At 40.6% G+C, this 24359-nt stretch overlaps 1 protein-coding gene across 1 annotated transcript in view; it reads right to left on the reverse strand.

The window, feature by feature from the left end:
- MNAT1 (MNAT1 component of CDK activating kinase) overlaps positions 1-24359 on the reverse strand; it is a 129086-nt gene that overhangs the window by 18296 nt on the left and 86431 nt on the right. Inside the window, exon 7 of the mRNA XM_075503801.1 lies at positions 21064-21185. Within this exon, the coding sequence (XP_075359916.1) occupies positions 21064-21185 (122 nt within the window). The remainder of the gene's footprint in view (positions 1-21063; positions 21186-24359) is intronic.

The raw sequence follows: 24359 nt of genomic DNA on the forward strand, positions 1-24359 counted from the left end.
TGAAAGGACTAAGCAGTACTGGTCCCAATATTGACCCCTGGGGTATACCACTAGGTCCTGTTTTGCTTTAAAATCTGCAACGCATAACAGGTATGTTAACATCACTAGATTGTATTGGTTTAACTAGTTCCCATTTTTAAATTAAGATGGTTAAATGAGAGCAATATTTTAATATATGCAAGAATCAAGTCTGTTTCTGAACAGTATCTGCTGGCTTAACTCATTCTTAAAAGTGAACTTCCCTTAAGAAAAGTTCAAAAATCGTTTATGACTTCAGAGGGAATGACAGACTCTTCTTTCTGAACTGCTTTAGTATGTAACTAACCCAAATGGTGGACTTTATTAAGAAATCATTTCTGTGGACAAAATTGCACCTTCACTTGAAGAGACGAGAGCAACAAGAAAGCTGTATCCCAGAACTGGGATTATAGCCAGTTTATGATGGAAAAACATTGAATGCTTATGGCATAATTATAATGTTACAGCATTTGCTGCCAGAATTACAAAAATTATTCATAAAATTATGCCCTAAATAGAAAGCTGTTTAGCTAAACTGAAAGCACATTCCAAGAAATGTGAAAAAACAAACTTACTACTATTCCAAATCTAAATTATGCATACTAAGGGCTTGTTTTAATAAAAGTACATTTAGTGGCTGAATAAAGTTTCTCAAAAAATGATTTTGAAGATAATGAATGCCTGATGTCCAAAAGAGTGTCACATGAAATTTTATCGACTCATGTAAACTAACCTCAAATTTAACCAAGTGCAACTGTGATCAATATTGTGTCAATCTGAAAATATCTGGGTTTTAAGGCAACAAAACCAGATGCAAGGATGAGTAAAAAGTTGGAATCCACAAACTGAATGGAGTCCTTTGCCACTGAAAGGTCTGGAACAGTTATACTGACAGGGAGAAGCCAAAAGAATGAAAAGTTTTGATAGCATTGCCACATTTAGCAAGAAGAGAGTCAAGTGCAGGAGAAATAAAAGGGAGCTAGTTTGCTACTGTTGCATGTTATTTAATTTCTTTCTTTTAAAGATGGCATCCTCCACTTTTAGGCAGTTTGGGGCATGGACTGTTCCCCCACACACCTCTAAATCACTGTACAGTGTCTAGTACGATGGACTTGCATTATATGTTCCTAGGCACTTTTGCAAAGCAAACAGCAATAAATAACAAAATCCCCAACCACATAAAATATAAACACTGTCAGATTTACCAACATACTCTTGATAAAGCAGTAAGAGTTACTGAACAGTAAGACCCAAAAAGGCCATCTATATATTGTAGAGTTGTGCTACAAAAGAAAAGGACGTTGGAAACAAATTCTGCCTTCACTGTGAAAAAAACCTGAAGACAGGGTTGTGATTTCTTTTGTTCTTTTTTCCCTAAAAAATGCCAATCACCTTGCAGCCTTAATTAACAGCTTGATGACTTAAAGGGCTCATCCAGTGGGAAAGAAACCCATTCAGTGGACAGAAACCTAACATTTGCCAGCCAGGCAGGTCTTCCTAGCCTGTAAAAACTATCTCCTGCAACAGTTTTATCTTTGTTCTGCTGCAACATGCAACCAGCTGTAGTACTTACCAGAGAGAGGGAATGCAGCCTGGTTACCCAGCCTCACTGCAGGTGAACTTTCATATATCATAGAGACATAGATCCTTCTAATCGTAGTACAGATACCCTGTTGGGCATGCTAAGTGACTGTGTCAATGTGTGCATACACAAACATGCATTGCACGTACTGCCCACCACTGTGCTCTGTCATGCCTCCTAATCTCAGAAGCAGGTGATATAGAATAAAAAGTTGCCTACAACAATCCCTTTTTATTGTCTTTATCATTCCTTGGCAATAATACTTATCATGAGTTGCAGTGGAAAACCCACAAACTAAAAAACTGAGCCGAGGGAGGAAAAGGTGTCAGAGTGGAGAAAATGGAGTTTTATTCCTCAAAACAATAACCCCTACCATGACAGCCTTGCTGGCTCCTTCTCCACTGACAGGAAATTTCTGTAAAAGAATCATGTGGTGCTGGAACACAAAACTGCAGAGCTTCATATATGAGACAGGCTATAGTCCTGACCAGGGATTAACGAACAAAGTAAAAAGCCCAGTCCTCTCTCCTTTGCCTTCCAAATACTAAAAACTTAGAATGTGACAGAAACCTCTTGACTTTGACAGCATTTAAGTTATACCAATATGAAGTCAAAGAGGCAGAACAGCTAAAACTGGCAGAAAAATAAAAAGTCTAGGACTTCATTGCCTCACAGAGTCTCCTTAAAGTTTCTATCTTCACAAAAATTGGCAGAAAATCCTAGAGGACCACAGAAGGGCAATGGATTTATGAAGTCTGAGAATCCCAAAACAAAAATGCAATTGAGCTAGCTGGTTTTATTATTTTATCCTTGAAATCTTAAATAAAAAAAAAGTAAAAATAAAAATAAAGCACAGAAAGCACCTACTAGAAAAGCACTGTCAGTATTGTCATTTAGGCATGTTTCCCTCCCCACCTCTGAAGTTGCCTGGCATTTGACATAATTGGGAGGAAGAATTTTCTCCCCTGGCGAAGTCAATTAACTTCACTGTATTTGTACCATCTGTCAGAGCCGACTCTGCTATCTTCTTCGTGTCTGACACAAGCTTCTACACCTACTTGACAGATCAAACGGGTTTTAAAGAAATTACTCTACTTTAAAGGGATGTTCCGTGGCTACGTCAAGTCAAAAAGCTGCAAGACAAGAGGTGAGTGATTATTCTATTAGCACAAAATACGCTCCCCTAGAATATTGAAATACACTGTATCTTTGTGCTGAAGTTCAACTTCTTTCATGCGATTTGCTGTTTCATTATGAAACTCCTTTAGTCTTCAATCATCATAAACATCTGTAGAAAATTACAGAAGGTAATTTTCCTGCTTTGTGCTCTTGAACTGCTTAATTTCTCATATTATTAAGATATAAAAACTCCTTGCTGCAACAAGAAATTTAAGAAACGGTGTGGGCCACTGCTTTAACATACAGCCATAAACAAGTATATGCATGTTTGTGCACAAACATGCACTGAATGTTATAACCAAGCTTTTTTCTTTTTTTTAAGACTACATAAAATATTAGTGCTTTATGCAACACCGTACAATGTGATGTCATTAGATTACATGTCATGGCACTCTTTGGCATCATTAAACCAAGTGCCAGATCTCATCACATTTTATGGTCACTATAACTCAAGTCCAAACTCATTTCCCATTAGCCCCACTTTAATGTTTGTGTTGTACATCAATGTAGAAACCTCCTAATTAAAGGCAGCAGAGCAGAGAAAGATAATGTATACAATGTGCTTAATGCAGTTGTTCTGTTAAAACGTAAATGAATAGATAGCAGCATGGCAGGTAATGCAGGTGTTGAAAAAACTTCCCTATCGAAATACATTTCCTCGTAATCGACCGTTAAAAGCAACTGGACCAGTACTCCAGCTCTCCCAGATGGCAGCCAGAACTGGGAGCACTCACTGGATGCATAACTGGGAAACAGCGTCAGGGTCTCTGTGGACCCATACTTCTCAGTTTTTAAGTCCCCGAGCAGGACAGAAGAGCATATCACAGAAGAAAAACAGTCACTTTTATTTGGGCATGGATCTATTCTGAAGTAAAAAGCTATATTCTACTCACCAAAGGCACTCTGACATTCTGGTGAGAAAGAGGGTTTGGTCAAATAAAATTTCTTTAAAAGAAAGCTAATAATTTCTAGTGAGTTGGTTGAGCACAGTGCATCACATCTGACAGGATGCTGATGTGATTTAAGGGAAGAGAGCAAAGGACCATATTGATTTCTCCCACCAGCAGGACAAGCACTCTAATAAGCTGACTTTAAAGGAGCTACATCGAAGTATTGCATTATCTGCCACACAAGTGCTAAGGAGGTTTCCAAAGACTTAAATAATACTTTGACACATAAATCTACTATGGGCTAATAAGATGCCCTTCCTCACTGAGAACTTCTTGTACTATAAAGCTTTATCAGCTGGAGCCACGGAAGAGCAAATACCCCGGGAGAAGCAGAGCCGGCTCTTCCCAGAGCACCTCTGTGCTATTCCAACGCAGACTGGGGCACACGCAAGTCCAAGCTGCCCTAGAAGCCCTCTCAAATGTAGCCCCCACACACACTTTACCACGAGTGCAGCTTTACACAATTTCCCTACAACTCTTTAGGGAGGTTAAAGCTACATCAATGCAAATTCCTCACTTTTTGTACAAAAGTACATTCCATTTTTTCCAGGAAAAAAAGATTTGGTAAGACTTCCACAGGAATGCTATGGGTCTTCTTCCTGAGTGAGTAATCTTTTTGCATCAGAGTTGTTATCCTTTAATCCCACTAGAGTGCAAAAGCTCCCACTATACGCTCTGTCCATTTAATGCACTGCTGCTGAATATATTCCATACTGACCTATGGATTTGTTTAACCAACACTGGTCTCAAATTTATTCACCCCAAGAACTAACACATCCCTCGGTGACTCACCTCAATGAAAAGAAAGATGAAGCTCACCTTTACGTTTATAACAAAAAACAGGCAGTAATTTTTTTTCTTAAAGTACCACATTCAAATTAGTTTCATAGGAGCTACACCAAAAGACATTTAAGTACGATTTACACTGATAGATCTCAAGAAATAAGCGTAAATGGGGATTCATCATCCGATGAGGTATTTTCCCTGCAGGGATCTCATTTTATCCCAGTGATACTCAACAACTTTCATCTACGATTTAAAAGAAAATATAAAAGTCACTCCTTGTAAAATGCACAGTTGTCAAAAAATCTGAGGGGGCTGGGAAAATAGATAAATTATTCAAGCTAATCTGTAGCACTTACTCATACGGACTTCTTCCAACTAGAGACAGCTTAATAGCAAAGGTCATGCAGCTAGCAGCAAAGAACACAGGTCACACAAGACGCCGCACTACATAAATTAATTAATACTGGAAACAACAGAGAGATAATGGTGGCCAACTTAGAAAACATGAGCTCTGGTTACTTCTGTAGCTAAGGAGGTGGATACATACACAAAGTAATATCAAATGGGGGAACAGGGAGGAAAAAGGAAAAAAAGAAGGATTTACATATGGACTGAATCCAAACACCAAAGGTATTTTGGTGCTTAACTGCCTTTAAGGATTTTAGTCTACCTGATTTAACAAAGGCTATAGAGGAGTCTGTGATAGGATCAGATCTGATCCGATCCATCTCTGCATGGTCGGTCTCTTCTTCTGCAGCTCTGCAAGCACCTTTCCAAACAGCACACACCGCCCCATGCGCCGATACGTCCTTTTACACCAACGCCGTGTTTCCAGCACCTTTCCTTCTCCAGTCTGATTATCATAAGCTAGTATGTGTTTTTAATCAATTCAGAGCCTACAGTTCATTAAAACTAGCAAGACAGACTCTTCATTCAATTAGTTGCTCTAGAAAATGTTGCCTTTGTCTATTCAGTATTCAATCTGGTTTTCTGCAGAGAAGTTCTCTGAGCAGTAGCTTCTCTCTTCTGGGGCAAAACACCTATCTTCAGCTGTAGTTGCTAAAACAATCAATGCATTGACATGCCTACAGAAACAGCTAATAATACGACAGCAACAACAACAAGGAGTTATTACACTGTAAATGTAAAATTAGATATAATGATGTATGCATATACACATATGCACACGCACACACACAAACATATATATCAATAAAATCATTCCAGTAGAAATTACAGCTTTTCTGGGTGCACAGAACGTGCCTTCAAAGCAGTTATTCTTGATGCCCTAAGTCCTACCCTCCTCTTTGAAGAATTAATGGTACTGCAGTTCCTTCACCACTTTGCAAGGAAGCAGAGAGGTTTAGGGAGCTCTCATTCCCCCCTACATTTACCCTCATCAAGTGGCAGCTATTCTTCTGGGAGCCTCCAAACCTTTTACCAGAGGAAAAGCAAAATTTTTGGAAACAACTCATTAAGAGAAAGTATAATCAATAAGTTGATATGTGGGTTGGAGAAAAGGAGGGAGGAAAGAAGGTGAAGGGACTTAAGCAGCACACATGCTTATTTCGATGTCTTTTTCCTAGAAATTTTGCTAAATTTAGCATGTCTTCTGAACCTTTTTTGTTTAGGGGTTTGTTTTTGCTTGTTTTTTTTTTTTTTACATCAGAAGTATTTTTAAAGCCTCTCCTTTATTTTTATTTCTTGCTTTTCATATTGTTTTTGCTTTCTTAAGGAAATTGGCAGCTGAAATGCTGTTCTAAAAACAAGTCACAAACATTTCACAGTGTTGCCATTTCAAACACCAGACTCAGCTGAAACTGCCGTGTGGCAAGACGATGCTGTTTCAGCTGTTAGAGCCCTCAGAAAGGGCAAAAAAATGCTGAATAAAACCAACATATAAAGTCATGAGTCAACAAAAACTCTGGGCTTTGTTGCAAATAACCATCCTTCAAAGCAACTCAAAATAAAGGATGCGCTATTCTTTGAAAACACCAGTAGCCTGTATTATCACCTCCACCCAGCCATTCCAGCTTATGTGGTCCTCTCTACTCTAAGTAGCAAGGTCCTCTCTACTCTAAGTAGCAAGTATTTCCCAGTGCCTAACACGGATATTTCAAAACAGATAATCCCATTTTGCAGATGATGAACCAAAGCACCAATGGAAAAAAAAAAAACCACACAACACAAAGGAAGGAAAAAAAATATCAAAGGACAGGTCCATTAAGGAGCTTAGATGTATAACTACCATAGATTTCAGAAATCTGACCTTACTAGCCCTCCCAAGCTCACGAAAAGACAGCAACGTAGTGGGGAAACCAGCTCCCTCTCCAGAGGTCTAGAGTAGAGCCCTGCTGTACTTACCTGCCATCCCTCAGCAGAGCTGCTGGGCAGATGCTGACACTCACATCAAACTCCATTACTGCTCCACTACTCCCACAGAAACATGAGGTGCGCACGTGCATGAGGAAGGCATGAAACAGACCTATATATGAGTACTGAAATCTCATGTATTTGCTATCCCCATTCACAAAGTATTTTTCTAAGAGGATAAAAATAGCATTAAAAGATAAGACATTGATTTTCATCTCTTTTCTGACCTTAAATTCTCAGGGCAGACAGCCTGTAAAACCTGCTACCGTAGTACATAGGGGCAGTTGATCTTAGCAGATAGCTTCAGATGGTTTTTCAGCATTTCTGTTTTGAAATACAGGAAAGTCAGCTAGCAGCCAGTAGCTCCCAGTAAAGCCAAATACCTCCTAGCTCAGCCAAGCTACTACCCCAACCAACAGCCTGCAGCACTAGCACACTGCTCCACTGCCACGGCTCGCTTTCATACAGGTAGCCACATTCCTTTGCTCCATTTGCAAACATCCCGGAGCCATGTCGAGCACACTCCTCAATTATATGAAAGTGCCTGTGAGCACACACAGTTCATCCACTGTGTTGCAAAAGAAAGTAGTATCCACAAATACTGCCCAAGGGTAGGAACATAAAAGGCACTTCTGTAGGTCTAATTCTGCTCCCACCGAAGCCACCACAAATCCCCTCTGCCAGGGCCGGGAGCAGAACTGGACTTATGTTGAGCCCTTATTTATTTTTAAACTTGCTGCCCTCAGCACCCAAGCAAGTTCAATGGGAATTTTTCACAATAATGTTTTGACACTAGAGCCAAAAACAAGTCAGGGAACATGTGAACTTCCTACAGCTCTTAGGAGAAAGCAGGGAATGAGTCTGGCGGCGTTAGCTGCGAGACCTCATGAAAATGGTGAGGAAGGCAGTTGCACTGAATTATCACTGCTGTCATCTCCAGGGCCAGTACCAGCTGTTACAACACCATCAATTGCTCAGATGCTTTGTAGAACTGGACACCAGTTTTGTATGTTCTTCTGCTGGTCCATGCTTTTCCAAGCAGATTTAAGGACTGGAAAAATTGAATTAATTCAGTAGACCTAAGAAGTCTACAGATCACTTCTGGGTGAGCAAGAATGAGAGAGCAGTCTCACAGAAATAGTTACTTCAGTGACTGCTCTTAGACAAAAGCCAAAAGATCAAGGAGGAGGGTCCTATGGCCTAGACTCCTCCAAGTAGAGTACCACTCATTCACAGCAGGCTCTTGAAAGCAAACTCCCAAACTCACATCTTCCCAACAACACTTGCTTCTCTTCTGGTGAGGAAAAAAAAAGCAGGATGCACCTACATCATGGAATAGGGGGAAAAAAAAAAAAAAAAGCAAGATTTTCTTTCCATATTTCAGATTGTTTGCAGACTCTGTATCTGTGGGCCTTTTCATTCCAAAATTAACTGTGTGCTGAAGAGAATCTGGAACAGCAGAGCCTTTATGCTTCCAAGTTTTGAGATGGCCTCAGAGCGCAGACCTCCTCTTCTCTCTCATTTCTGGAATACTTTTTGACAATTAACAGAATCAATGACCACAGAGCAAGAAGTCTGCCCAAGCCATCAGGGCCTAAATGTGAAAAGAGGAGGAGGAGAGAGGGAACCTTCTAATGACAGGAAGGGGAGAAGAGGTGTAGATTTTTTTTGGCTTTATTCATGAGCATTTCCTCATGGATTCTGGAAGAGAGTCAGGAAATAAAGATAGCAGCCAGAACTCACCTTCTGCATCTTTTTAAGGGAGAACTAGATAAATGCAGCAGTACCAAATAAAGGAAATACACAAGTAACTTTCTCTATGCAACCCCAGTACAGAGTTGGCATAAAACCATGGTATAGGGTTGTTTGGGAAATTCTCAATAAATATTCAAAACACGAGTATGCCGATATCTGCATTTTTTCCAAATTTATGGAAAAACTAAAGCATGGGTTGACGCTCCTGCGAACAGAGGAGTCAGTAAGATCCCCAGGTTTAGGGGAAAGAACAAACAGATGGAGAAACTACCTGCTACCTTGAATCTCTATTAATGTCAGCAGACTCCAGAGAAGAGAGAAGAGTACCTGCATTGGAGCCAGGACCACAGCACCTTTTCTATCCTTCCAGAAAGGCTCACCTGACTTTTCATAATGACTGAGCAGAGGTGCTTGGATACATGCCTAGTAGACTAATGCCAGCAACAGCCAAGACATGGGACCTTCACTTTCTACAGGGTTTGCCTCTCTCCCCCTCACAGGTACGTGCATTGCTACTGCCCAGCCTACAAGGTCGGAGGAGAAGGAAAGAAAAGACACTGCTTTGTTTTCAACAGAAGGTAGCTCTGCAGTTACGCAGAGGAATAACCAAGAGGGAGTCAGCAACCACCACCTGGTGTTAGCAGGGTGTTAAGAGCGTAGAGAATGTGCTCACCTTAAGCAGCATATTAGAAGAAATACCACCTCTCCATCAGGACAGCAGCTGGCTGCATCCCTAAGCAAAAAACCTATCCCTGCAACAAATCTGGATCGATGGGTCATTAAAAAGAGTGACTAAAATAAACCTTTTTTTTTGGTAGAAATATTTAAAATATAGAAAAACACAACCACTTCCAGTACAAAAGTAACCAAGCATGTAGCAAGTGTATTACATCAACTTAAATAATAAATCTAACCTGCTAATATTTTCAACGCTGTACTTTGTTCTCACACACTTTTGAATTACTCTAACACTATTTTTAAACAAATCCTTTCACTGAATAAAACATCAATATATCAAAACTATTTTTTAAACTAATGAGTTTCCTCTTTTGCAAAGCAATTATTTTAAGTACTGAAAAGGTTTCCATAGCACCCTCCGCTTCCAAATGACAAATATCGGCAATAGCTGGATTTAAAACAAACAAACTGAAAACCCCAAATCAGCAGCGTTTGACTCGAGGAAAAACATTAAATATTTTCAAGCAGAAGAATTGAAAAACTTATTCTTACTTAAAGAAAAAAGTATGTACGCACACCTGCTGTTCTATCAATCTAAGCAGGAAACCATTTCACTGCTGCATCATAAGTAGAAGAAAACTGCTTATTAAAACATTAATCACAGTCCATTATATTCTGACTCCGTGCCAGAAGTTCCCATTACATCACTGAAAATATCTATTAACCAAAACCTGATTCTGACAAGTTACAGAAGTGTAGTGTTTAGGATTTAGTAATGTAAAAGTCAGTTTTAGAAGAACAGTTACACAATTGATTTTGCAGTGGCAAGCAAGTATAATTAATTGTTTTTGTGACATTTATTACTGCAATGGGGTTGATTTAACTGGTGTTTCTACTGTAAAATTATTCAAAAATTATTTCAAACTTCATCTACTTTTATTAAACACATTTATTGTGAAGGTATTTAATACCTGGGGCTGGCTAAACAATTTTAAAATGTGCTGGATATACTAGTACATGTAAAACTGTGTTGTCTTGTGTAAATATGGGCCTTGTTTAGAACTACGTCTCACAGGAAATTATGCCAAATGAAAACCATCTCCCCTTCTCCTCTCCCACTGAAAAGGATTTATGTTTTTACATTTAATACCAGTTAGGTAAAGAAACAAAAATATGGTGGCGTTACCTTCAAGCCTGAGCAATAGCTCATCTGTGAAGTCAGATTATGTTCAAACTCTTGTTTTGTTATTAGAAATGTGGCCTAACTCAAACGCCCCAATTTGGAAGAGAGAGAAGTGAACAACTCAATTCTTTCTGGAAGCCTGGCACTACACAGGTGTTTACCTAGAACAGTTTTCAACTAACCGTTAGCAAGGCTTTAAAACCAAAGCCATGAAAATCAGTTCCTAAATGGGTATATATAATCTCCAGCCAACCAACTTAACTGCAGGCACTTTCCTCAACCCTCTGTAAGTAGCCTCACTTGCCCCCCCCCAAATCATCAAAGCCATAGAGCATAGAATCATACAATCATTTAGGTTGGAAAAGACCTCTAAGATCATCTAGTCCAACCATCAACCCAACACCTCCATGCCTACTAAACCATGTCCCAAAGTACCACATCTACATGTTTTTTGAACTCCTCCCAGGGATGGTGACTCCACGACCTCTCTGGGCAGCCAGTTCCAGTGCTTGACCACCCTTTCCATGAAGAAATTTTTCCTAATATCCAATCTAAACCTCCCTGGAGCAACTTGAGGCCATTTTCCTCTTGTCCTATCACTTGTTAACTGCAAGAAGAGACCAACCCCCACCTCTCGACAACCTCCTTTCAGGTAGTTGTAGAGAGCGATAAGGTCTCCCCTCAGCCTCCTTTTCTCCAGGCTGAACAACCCCAGCTCCCTCAGCCGCTCCTCATAAGGCTTGTGCTCCAAACCTAAATGATGACGATACAAAACACATATTATCTCCCTAACCCAAGGGAGAAAAAAGGGCATATTTTTAAAAATGCTGAATTAATAGTTGCCTCTGTAGCTGTAGGTTTAGTGCCACCAATCTTCACAAGACCACTGTCCGTTCGGGGGCCAGTCCTCCCTTTCCCAGCTCAAGCGGGTGCCACCGCACGCTCTGCGTGTGTAAATGGACAGGTCCACTGGCCTTGCCGTGGGGTGTACTGGCTGCGGCAAAGCACTGTGCAGACAGCACCGCAAGCCAGCTTCGGCATCGCCAGCAACCTTATTGTGGGTGTCAAGCAACCGAGAAACATCTCACCCATTTGATACAGAGGCTGATGTGAAATGAGAGCACTAGATGCTTATAAATGACCAGTATGTAGAGAACTCATTGATTATACCCCCATCCTGGCATTTCAGAGACTCTGAATTAAAAGCACCTCATGTCATTAGTGTTCATGATGAATAAAAGGTGTCCAGAACACACAAACTGAAGAACAGTGTTCTTTTGGATTTTGTTTGTTTGTTTTTAAAAGGCTTGGGCTCCTGTTTTGCCCCCTTGACCCAACATACATGAGTCTCTAACTACAAAACGCACCTGAGCTAATAATCTTTTACCTGTCCTTGGACATCTTCCAATTTCCAACATCAAAAGAGCTTCAGTTTTCCTCTCCTTTCTTTTTAAGTAGTGCCATAAGCACCAGAACCATAACGCAGCCTGGCTTCTCACGGCTTAGTCTTGCGGGTGCTTGCAAGCTCCAACTGAAGCTTTTCTCAGGCAGTTAGGACATGTATGAGGTATCTCACTCCCATGCAGCTTCTCTGGTGGTTAATAAGTTATAAGCTTACCAGAAAGCCTTTTCTGTCAGTCAAGGTACTTTTAGGGTCCCCTTCCATATCCAACCACTCTTCTTCATGCAGCAGCTAGGGTCTTAATTACCCCTAAAATCTCTGCCACTCCACAAAGTGTGACTGCAATCAGTGAACAGATGCACAAGCTACTGGAATGGAAGGAGGTATAAACTCCAATTCTTGTGGGTGTGCAAGACTTGGATTATTTTTTTTTAAAGGAAACTAGAAAAAATAAAGACGTGAACACATGTGATCAGATACCATTAAGGAAAGTCCTCCGCTTCCACTTTTCCAAAAAGCTCCTCCAGTGTGATTAATCTGGGGGACATCAGGGTCATCATCAAAATAAGAAAACAGAGACTACCAGATCCAACCCTTAAAAATCTTGCCATCCATCATATCAGGTATGAGATCAGTTACATATATAAGGTCAAATTCATGAATGGAATTACTGACTTTGGCAAATGGCGTGCTCCTCTGGGAAGAGATCCCTCACTCCTACCACTTAGCACTCTTCAGAGAAGCTTTAAACACTGTTGACTCCTGATCACTGTGAGAAAAGTATTTCTCATCGAGAATAAAGCTGCAACAAAGCTCTCTGAAGGGGGTTAAAGAATCATGAGCAACAGCTTGATAAGCTGCACAAAGCTTCCCTCTGCCATTTTAGGATACTTGTAATTCACCTTTTCAGCTATTTGATACCCGAACAAACAATTTTCATTTGGAAGGCTGCTTTACGACTATGTTTGTCAGTGCCAGAGTCAAGAAGATGCATCATTTCTGGCTTTATTTTCCTCTTCGGGGTCTATTTTGCTGGCTGTCCCCCTCAGTCTAAATTTTTTCATTATACATAACTCCCCCTTCTTGAAAAAACAGTGTTGAATAGTCTAGGAAGCCACTCTCTCTTCCCCTTTTCGGATCTCCTTCTTGTATTTTTATTACAATGGAATTTTAGAAATGCCTTAGAGGGTAAATTCAAAACAAGGATGCTCCTCACCTTTCTACTTCAACTACATCTGAGACTAAATAAATGATTTAAAAGATTAGTCCACCCAAACAGACCCTTCAGAAAACCATGACAGTGTTTGCCTAGACTGCCCCAGAGCAACTCCTTGTCATGACATCTCTCTGCCTCCTTACAGCCAAGTACAAAGCATGAGTGATGCTCAGATGTTGATCAAGAGGAGGAGCTCTTCCTCTCAGCGGTGGTCCTCAATGAGCTCCCATATTCTCCACGATGGTCATCGGACAGACTTTGCTCCTCATCGCTAAGGTGTTCCTGCCTCTGTAGTCTAACACTGGGCTTAAAGAAAGCATTTTGGGGCTCTGTCCTGGGAAGAACTACAAAAGCAGAGGACACTGAGGCCCTTCTGTTGCTAAAGTGAGAGATAAGCAGGAAAGATCACTCCTGCACATGCAAAACATATCGTTTTTCTTGTGGCAACTACACAATTCCCAATGCAATTATACCTCTGGCTGAGGAGTCAGAGAAAAACTCAAAAAGGGCAATACAATGGAGTGCAGGAGAAGCAAGGAAGCGGGGAGAAAAAGTAAAGAAAACACTGAGCACAAAAGCTACTGACCTCAAACTTACCACATAATTTCAGAGAAGCAACAGAAGATCTAAAACTTAACTTCTACAAAAATATATTTTTCTAAGCTGATGAAGGACAACTAAGGAGTAAAGTCTATGGACATATAAAGTCACAGGAGAACCATACATCAATAGTTATATCAATGCAGGGGATGAAGGGAAGGATGAAAGCCGAGAAATGCTTTCAGTAACGGATAAGAACTGTCACAGACGATCAGATATTTTTAAGTGGCTGGTAGTAACAAGGCTTTCATTTGGTGAGACACAAAAGAGTGCAGAAAACAGGGCATTTGGCCCACACAATTGCTGGATGCCTCCTGCCACATTATAATCCATCAGCAGACAGCTTTGCCTGATAGTGTTTCAGCTGCCTACTTAGTAGCATTGCCTCTACACCTGCAGAGACAGTTCAGGGTTTGCCTCCTACCAATTTTCAATAATAAAGCCAATATTACCATCCTGATTTTTTGAAGAAATTTTAAATATTTACTGGTTAATCCTGCAGTACAGTTTGCCAGACTATTCTCCATTCCTTATGTTAAGACTCCGATTTTTTTTTCTTCATATTATATGTATTTTAATAAATGCATGATTTAGTATTCTGCAAGCCCACGCTACAAAAAGACTATTCTGGAATAAATGGTATAATTACATTTCCTACAGCGACCTTGTAATCTCTCGAGTATTTATTCTAGACTAAACAGCCTTACTCAGCTGCCCTGTGTCTGATTGTCGATGAAAGAAGCTTGTTTGACAACTGCTTCGAGCAGAAACATATTTTTTCCATGATTGCATGAAAAAGTAAAAAAACATTACCAGACCAGTATTCTGAGTACAGAGACTCGTGTTAGATCGATGAGTTAATTTTGAAGCCAAATGCCAACAAAAACAATTACTATGGACATTCTGCTGTCATGGCCAGTTTTTGAGGTTAATTTAGTGGTACATATACAACTACAGCCAACTTTACATATAAGAAACTACATGGTGTATGCAGGCTTCCTTCTTTGTTTCTTTATATATTTTCCATATTCTCTGCTTTTATAACCCTCCCGAGACCTTTTACAGTTACAGAACCCACACTATACCCACAGGTGGGCGGGCAGGAAGCAAAACTCTCCATTTCATAAGCAGTCCACTTTTAATATATTCAATTGCTAATGATCTTGACAGAAGAGCTCCATACAAAACACCATATACTACAGGGTGTCGTTTGAAATGTTCATAGACATTTTTGCCAGAAAGCTGATTTCTTAAACAGTAAGATTTCAGACTTACTAAAGGCTGCACTCCTTTCCTCAACTTCCATTCAGCTGGAAAAATTGGTGCTGATCTACCTCCTCTATATTAAATTTGCATCCTTCCAAAATCCTACAACAAAACCTGTAGGATTTCTGTAGTACGCTAAAGCAATATAAGACAGTTTCTACATCAAACCAAATTAAGATGGTTACACACAGTTCTGTTTCCTTGTTCCATCCTCTCTTGAAAAAGACAGCACACTTGGTCGTATTCACTATTCCAAAAAAGTGTACCCACCTAGCACTTCAATTGTCATTCACACGTTTTTATTCAACTATTTGTGATAAAATGAAGGAAAAAATACTTCTTTAAAAGGCTGTATGCAAATGTAGCTGTGCCTTTGAAGCAATAATCACTTCTTACCTGCCAGTTCTCATTCATTAGGTGCCTGATTCAAAATGCATTGCAGCTGACAAATCCTTCTACTGAGGATCAGGCTCTGCAACAGGAGACACTGGGAAATTCAGACCATATGCCTTGGTAGCCAAGAGAATTCCTGCAAGAAGGAGTGCAGCCCTCTACATGTTCTCCAAAGCAAGACAAGCTTTCCTTGCTCTTACTCAATCTTTTGACTCTGACTACTGAGCTTATTGAGAAACTACATTCTATTCAAGGGAGTAGAATGAATTCAGTGTTCAAAATCAATGGGCCAAAGCAGATCAAATAAGCCCTTCATTTGTGGCTTTTCTCCTTTTCCAAGATTCAAGAAATATCTGCATACCCCAATGACAAAGAGAGCAGATGTGAAAAATCACCTGCTACAACTTTTAAAGCCCAGCAGTCCTGTCACCCATTCAAAATCAATTCTCAGTTATTTCACTGTCTTGAACCCAACATAGACACTGACAGGGTCTTAGCAAAAACTAATCCGGCCAAAGACCAGATCGACTACGGTTTAAGAGTAGTTTGGAGAGCATCCTTGCTATTGCCTCACTCAAAAAAAAAAAAAAAAAAATCCCTATGACTGACAGCAAAGAAGTTATACGAGTCATTTCTAGATTAAGTGCCAGGACTCTACATGTGTTTCAAATTACACTACAACACTGTACAACAAAGAAATATGCAGAAATTTTCCACTTGAAATGAAGGTTAAAAATTAAACGCTAACAAAAGTTCTAACAGATAAAATCCAATCTCCTCATCTTAATTCGAAATTTAAAATGACTGAGCTGTCCTACACTACAGAAAAAAAGGAATTAATCAATCCAGTTGTTTGCTATAAAAAGCGCAGTGGGCTAAAACACATTCATTGTATGCACAGACTTCCACAGCACTCCGATTTTACTTCAGTACTTACCCTCAACTCTTAAAATGACATTTTGCTTAGATTTAACTTTCAAATTATCAAAGTTTATTACCTATCCTCATTAGATTAGTGGTCACCATTGAACTTTATTTTTGCATCATATTTAAACAAAACACTAATTAACTGGAGTGCTCCTAACAATGTGGTTATACATGAAAACAAGTTGATAGATGAAAGGGAAGTCACATTTTTCCCTAAAGAAAAGCAAAGATTTTTGGAGCAAACTTGATTTTTTCTATACACATGTATATATTCAGGATGTATCTCTCCAGACAAAGTTAAGTAGGCAAACACAATTTTATTTTAAGCAGCCCAGGCTTGACTTGATTACAAGGTCTGCACAAAAGTTCTTTTTTAAGGCAGAGAATTTTTAAGTGGAGTGCAAACAGAAATTTTTAATCTTACTCGTAAATTACCTCTATTTTGTGAGAACGGCAAGAATAGGACTAGCGCTGTGTTAAAAGTACAATCCACTTCGGATTACAAGAGACTGTTTCTAAACTTTGAGACATGAAGTTCACACATCTTTACCCAAAATGTTAATCACATAAGCAGATTTTCGATTTATAGTCAGTTTAAGTAGCTTGTGTATGGGTCTTCCACAGCTGTAAATACTTGGTGTGAGAATGCTGTGTGGCCGCTCCTGCTAGCTGTACATACTTAAAATTAATGCCAAGAATGTCTTTACATTTTTCAGGACCTCAAACAAACATCATTTTGATCCTCAGGGGTTTTTTGTTTGGTTGTTTTTTTTTTTTTTTTTTAATCAAAACTACATAACAAACTTACATTTTTAAAACAACAAACTAATTTCCATCCCCATCCTGTTTTGGTCTTTCACTACTTGGCATGTCAGAGTTTGTTATATTTTTCATTTCTTTTGTTTTGCAGTAAGAAAAACTCAGACCTCCAACCACTCAAATTCAGTATGCTCTGCTAAAAGATTAGAAGAAAAAAAAGAACAAAAAAAAGAAAGAAAGGAAAAAAAAAAGACAGGCCTTTTTTATCCCTCTAATAAAACCTCAAAGTAAAGTAATGGAAGTGAGTGTCCAAGCATCCAGGCACTCATGTTCTCTCTCTGAACCACACACCTCCTCTCCCCGAAAGCCACGGTAGGTCACGCAGCCTTGCAATGACTTTGGAGTTCAACAGGTTTGCACTGATTTGAACCAAAAGATGACACTCCCCACTTTACTCAAACTACACCAACCTGTTTCTGGTGACCACAGAAGTGCTAGTAGGGCTAGTAGGGATAAGACAGGGCTCTCTGAACACAACTCCCATCAGCAGGTTGCCTTCAACTCCACCCAGAAACCAACAATTTCTCAATGCACGTCACTGATCACTGCAGTAATTTATAGTGACCAATTTGCACAGACCCAGGACTATCAGTCATCATGGAGGGATAAGCAGCTATAGAGTCTGCCTCCAGGACGGGTACACTACAGTGATCCAAGACCCCGCTTTTCTCCAAGGACAACACCACAGGTTTGGGAGACGCTCTCATATATGTCTTCTCCCCTGCTTCCTCCCAAGTCCCATTTCCATTTGACAGCCGAGACAGACATGAGCTGGCCTCACAGGCTGAACACCCGAAGTCACCTTTGCCACCCACCTCAAACCATCACCAACCTGGCATGTTCGGTATGTATTCACAGGACTATCAGCCACTTCAGGAGACTTCCTTGCAGGAACCCCAGAGACATGTAGTCAAGGGAACCTCTATCAGAGGCTGGCTCTGAGAAAGCTTCACTCCCCCTGCCAGAAGGTTAAATACTGTCTACAAGTTAGTCTAATACATATTGCTCCCAGAAAGCCATGTAATTCAGGATTATTGCCTACATTTCATTACTTCAAAATAATTTTCCTCCATTAAAAAAATTGGGGAGGGGGGCCCTGAAGGACAGAAATCCCTACACATTATACTAATCATGGGGCGGGGGGGGGGGGGGGGGGGGGGGGGGGGGGAGAGGAGGAAGTCTATTTCTTCACTATTCACAGACTTCCAACACAATAGCAAAAAATGCATCGTAAGGATGGTAATGCTTTTCTACAGTACACAGGAAAAAGAAAATTTACAGCCCCAAGAGAAACTGAAAACAAATTTCTAAAAAAAGTTTGAACATAAATTTCCTTTTTTGCAAAACACGCAAAATCCATACGGAGAGCAGTGGGAGGATGCAGAATCAAGTTTACTGGACTGCACGCAAAGTTTTTTGTAAAGCCTAATGAGCAAATAATACAAGTCATCTTAAAAAGCAATTTTTTTTTAATTATAAAAGATCCCTACCAAACATCCTAAATGATCCCTTAAGGACTCACCCTTTTTCTTGCTCTTTTCTAGCAACCTTCTTGCCAGCTGTCTCCTTCATTACAGCAGTTTACTAAGAAAGAAAAGCAACACTGATGCTGAAACCTAACGTGACTCTTGCAGAAGGTAAGAGGTTAAGATGTAAACATTCAAAAAGCCCATTCTGCTGAGTGTTTTGAGGATAATAAACTGTGTCTTTTAAAAAAAGTCAATAAATTGTACTACCAGAAGTGAATTCAAAGTCTCCAGGTTGGCACTGTCTTTGCAATAATTCTGGCTCCAGAAACTCAGACGATAACAGCCTGCCCATTTGAGGGAACTATTTAGCAGCCAAAAATAGCCAGACTGCGAAATTGTTAACAAGAACATGAAAAGAGGCAGAAACAAACAAACAAAAAATTTTAATAAACTTAGCTTTAACCTGTCCTTATATGAGTCCAAATGAAGAGGAAACCAAAAATCTTTAGCAGGAGTGGATAACATTGTGCCCAGCTCTTCTGCCTCACCCAGGCAGCTGTATGCAGCTGCCTGAAAAAACCCAAAGCAGGGACTGAGGCGCATTAGTTAAGCATTCATCATCAACAGGAAATGCACATGAGTTCATATAAACACAGAAACACAAATATATAAACGAATAGCCTTGCATGGTTTAAGGTATTTCAGACACCCCATGGAATAGGGTTAGAGTTGTGCTGGCTGGGAACCCACAACATCGATGTATTTGTTTTGGAATTGCAAACAGCCTCAGGACTCAGAAGAACTCTTCTGGTGGGTACCACCAACCCACCCACGCACCTCCCCTTGCTACCACAGCCACCCAGCACCCCTGCCGCTCTTAACTCTTTCATCACCTCCAGAGCCAAGCCAAACAACCCTGGCCGTTCGTGCTTGGAGGAGTAAAATGACGCATGTGTCAAGATGTCTCCAAGAAAAGACTGAGTGTTGTTTGCAAACCCTGCTCCAAATACACTCGCACACAGACGTCACAACGCAACGGCAGTATTTAAAGGATTTTGTTTGGCAAGGTGTTGGGTTGCCTTCAAACCAGCGTCACATGTGGTTAGATGGGATGGACATGGATAGCACAGGGTTCCTGCTGGATCTGGATACCAGCACTCACCTTACGGGGGCACATGCAAAGGGACAGGGACCGGGAGTCCTCCCTACACAAGTCATCTTTTTTTTCCTCCCAAGCATTTTCATTTGTGATGAGGCTTAGGGCTGAGAGGGCCTCAAAGCTGCCCTCACAGTGGAGGTCCCTCACAGCTGCACTCCATCCAAACAGGTGGTGAAGGCTGAGTCTGGCCCTGCCCAAGTTTAAACTGCTAATTAATATTTGATCTCAGAAGCTTCATATCAGATAATAAAAATTACAGGCATCAGGAGGACACAAAAACAATAAAAATGGAGACAACCTCAATTCCAGACAGCCTCGAATTTTCTGAAGCACCGTTAGGTTGCTTATTTACTTAAAAAAAGCCTATCTACCTCTATCATTTTCTGGATGAGAAACAATTCCTCCTGTGCCAGTGAACTAGATGGGATTCCTGTTTGGATTTCGGTGGTCTCTGAAACTGCACACTAAAGTGTCTCAACTTTGTTCAGTACTTTGTGGCTTCAGTTTTCCCATATTGCACAGTCAAACGTAAACTGTTATTTTTCAAACTCTTTCTTGCCTTGCCAGTCTGCACATTCACTCTGCCACGTAATTTTACAGCCACTCTAAGTGCTGGTGACCTTGAAAGTTAGGCCACGACGAGTTGGGTGACGCTCACTATCGCAGTAGCTACACGTTTTCAGGTGGCGTTTCAGCTACAAACGCGTCTCCAGAGAGCAGACACGTCACTTTTGGACTTCCCAGCCTCCATTACCCAGGCACAGCAGGCTCCCAAACTCCTTTCCAAACATGGCTGCACACCACGATGCCGCCAAGCTGCTGGACCAGCCCTGTATTATATTTTTTGACAAAGTTAAGCTCTGTGCTTCATTTCTCACAAACGCAGTTTGACTGTAGACAGCAGTCGACAAGTAAATCTACCCTTTTCCATGGCAAACAGCCCAACTTTAATATTTTTACTGGCTTACAGCTGGGTAAATTAAGCCCCAGATTTTTATTTATTTATTTTTTAATACCGTGCAACTGAAAATGAACAGCTACTTCACTACGACTGCCAAGGACAACCTTAAAAACACTAATGCAATCCAGTCCAGCTCTCAATAGATCTATAAAGGCTAGAGGACCAAAAATTTCAGCTTATCCACCCAAACAAAATGTTGGTTGGGCAGGAAGTCTAATATTTCGTTAAGATCCTTAAAAAAAAAAAAGGGAAGAAAAAAAAATCCCTACGTGCTGGCAAACTGAAGATGGTAACAGTCCCAGTTATAATACCATGAAATGGGAATTAAAACTTGCTGTGTTACTTACCCCAGCCTTCCCAGCATTTCAAGCTCTGGAACTTGTGGTCCATATGTCTCCACTTGCAGAGGCTGATACTCATACAAAGCTTCCTCTAGCTTTTGAATAGGAGCTAGTGAAATATGCTGACCCTGTTAAAAAAAAAAAAAAAAAAAACAACAAACATTTCTACATACCAAGTCAAGGTTTTGTTTTGACTTTTTTTAAATGCAATGCAAGAACAAGCTTATACCATTAACCTGGTCCAGACAAAAACCATCCCATTAAGAACATACTGTCTACTATATCACTCATTTCTTCATGATTTAATTTTTTTACTGGGATCTACAGTTTGGAAGTAATGTTTCATTAGCTATAACTGTTTGGACAAGGTAGGAAGGAAAGGGGAAAGTTTTATTGAAGGCAGGCTTACCATTAGAGAGTGCAGCTGCTTCCAGTGTCACCAATAAAATTATTATTAGGTAAAAATTTCCTTTATCAGAAGTAATATCAAACAAATGTCTCTGAGCAACCCTATTTGATTCTGTAATCAATGATTTCCTGAAAGCCTTAATTAGAAAGGGAAGCCACTTTCATTTCTCTCTGCAGGCTTTGTAAGCGCCTATACATAATGGCTCTCAAGATAGACTTTTACAGTGCAATACAATTAATTTATTCAGCAAATTCCCGTTTGTTTCATAACTAAAAATATAGAAACACACAAACATAAAATTTTCATTCCAGATGGTACTTTTGCAAGCCCTTCAGACCACTGAGAAACAGCTAGACATTTCCCCCCCGCTTCAAGTCCCTATCACTCCGAGCTCTCACAAAACAGGAGACTTGTGGCTGGAAAAGGAGGGGTCAGGAGGATATGAGATAGAGCCAAAGTTAACAGATGTTGCTGCGTGACATTCTACACTGATTTGTTGATCTTTCACACAGTTTCAATTTTCTACTGTATTCTATGGTGCTCACAAAAATTAGCAGCAGCAGCAAAAAGACAGAGTACTATGTGCTCCCCCAAAACAGCCTGGCTTCCCCTGTAGAAACCGAGCTTCACATCTGCAAAACGCAGGAATTTAGGAAAGTAGTAGTATTGTTTTTGTAGACATTTTGTCTGCAACAGGAGATCGGAAGCTTTCCACGGTGTAATGCCATGTATAACCCTGGCTCCCACTGGTGATCGCTTACTGAGCTTCACTTCCCTGGGGCCACTCATGTAAGCATCTACTCCCTCAAGTGGAAACTAAAGGCTCCTAATGTGGGACACTGGGTTAAAATTAACTAAAGAGACCAAAAAAAGTCAGTAGAACGGGAAAGCTGTTAATTAAATTTGTGGCTGAGGACAGTGACCTTTCTGAATTTGGAGCACGGATATTTTTGTTTAGAGAGTTGCAGAAAATGGCTAAGAAAGTTGAAGACGTAAGTCCTTGAGAAGTACTATCATGGATCTAGGCCGATCTCTTATGGAAATATCAGCAGCTCAAGTTTTCCATTGAAACAGCTCAGTGTGTGTGATGAGAACAGATAGTTCTGGCCTTTTTCTGCACTGCCTGGGAGCCCGGCGGGGCTGCTGCTAACACTGTGACGGTGACAGTGTCCTGAAGGCGAAACGTGGTGAAGAAAGTTCTTAAGTCAGCCATGAGTCACTCCAACTTTCACAGTTAGCGTACTGTTATTTCTGTGCCACAAACTATTGCTGCAACATTAAAACCAGGCAACCACACATTTAAAAAAAAAAAAAGTGGGAAAAGAAAGGTTAAAAATCCAGCTTTAATCCCACTTCATGATATTTTAAGATACAAATGCAGGGTTTTTTTATATTGCTAGAAGTTGTCAATTTACAGTCTATTCAAGTTCATGAAAATATTATACTATGTAACTACCTTCATGTGGGCATGTTACACCCATTGTAAGAGATTAATGTTTAAATAAGACTTTTAGATTTAAATTTTTAACAATATCTTTGTCTCTAACCAAACCCAAGGGAAAGACATGTCAACATTTTACATGTGTACACCCTCATCTGGCGAGTGAAAAGTCTCAGTCTTTCCAAATGCAGAGCAATTTTATTCCAACCATAGAAAGAGAATTCAGTTTCAGGCAAAGATCAAAACCATGATAAATATTTTGGGAAATTACTTGTGTGTGGAAAAAAGGAGCAGCTCAGATTGCAGGAGCCACATCTCTGGAGGGCATCACCAGAACAGCTGCTCGCTGTTAGCAAGAGTTGCCACTGGTGCATTCCTAACACTTTTTTAACGAGAGTGACTTCTGCTGACATTGGCCAAGAGACACAGGAAGACTCACGACAAATGGACCGGGCTCATCACAAGCCTCTTTCCCCACAACCATTTATGCTGCTACGGATGCCCATCTCTGTCTGGGGACTCCTGGGAGGATAGGATGAAAATGTTTCATTTGTCTTCCTCGCTCTGTGGGGTTCCCAAGGTGCCAGGGGTCAGAAGGGACCATGATGGTCATTTACTCTCAGATGGTCAACCGGTAACTGCAAGGGAGCTGCCTAGGAACGGTGGGGAGGCTGACTGGTCACGCCAGCTGTATGGTGGGCACCAGTGAATGCGTCATGGGGAAGCCACCAAGCCATGCCAGGACCTCTCCGCGAGGTGTGGTATTGCAAAAACAACGCACTGTGGTGGCCCAGAGAGCAGAAGTAGAACATTGCAAGAGGAGCAGCATATAGAAACTGTCCATCCTTAAGCGGGTCTGACCCCATGTCCAGCACGGGCCAGGACACTGTTCCTGTACGAAGCCCAAGGACTGGCAGTTCAGCCAAAGCACCTTCTTTTGAAAGGCGTCCAGTCTAGATTTAACTATTTCAGATCATAAAAGCCCCAGGCACATCCCCTAGGTAAGTTGTTCCAATAGTTAATTATCTTCACCATTAAATATTGGCAGCTCATTTCTGGTTCATCAAGATCCATTTCAAAGCCCCGGCTCTCTCCTACATCTCTCTCACCCATATACTGGGCCAAGGTGCAAGTGTTAGGAACCAGTACATACTTCTGCATGGTAAAATGACTGGATCGGTTCATGTCCAGCCAGCAGATCTGCACCTCAAGGAGATTGTGCAGCTGTATGACACAGCTCATTTGTTTTCGTTTCTCAAAATCACAACTTTAGCTGATGGGCTTTGGCAACGTGGATTACATTCCGCTTAGCAGTGGGAAAAAACAACCGCAACCGGCTGTTGTTCCTGCCCTATAGCTGTCTGGCCTTTAGGTAAAAGCTTTTTCCTGTAAACCGGATTTTAGTCTGCCTCGATTTGGGAAAGGGTTAGACGGAAGCCTAAGAGTTACAAC

The sequence above is a fragment of the Mycteria americana genome, chromosome 5, assembly GCF_035582795.1.
Source record: "Mycteria americana isolate JAX WOST 10 ecotype Jacksonville Zoo and Gardens chromosome 5, USCA_MyAme_1.0, whole genome shotgun sequence".
Taxonomy (NCBI): domain Eukaryota; kingdom Metazoa; phylum Chordata; class Aves; order Ciconiiformes; family Ciconiidae; genus Mycteria; species Mycteria americana.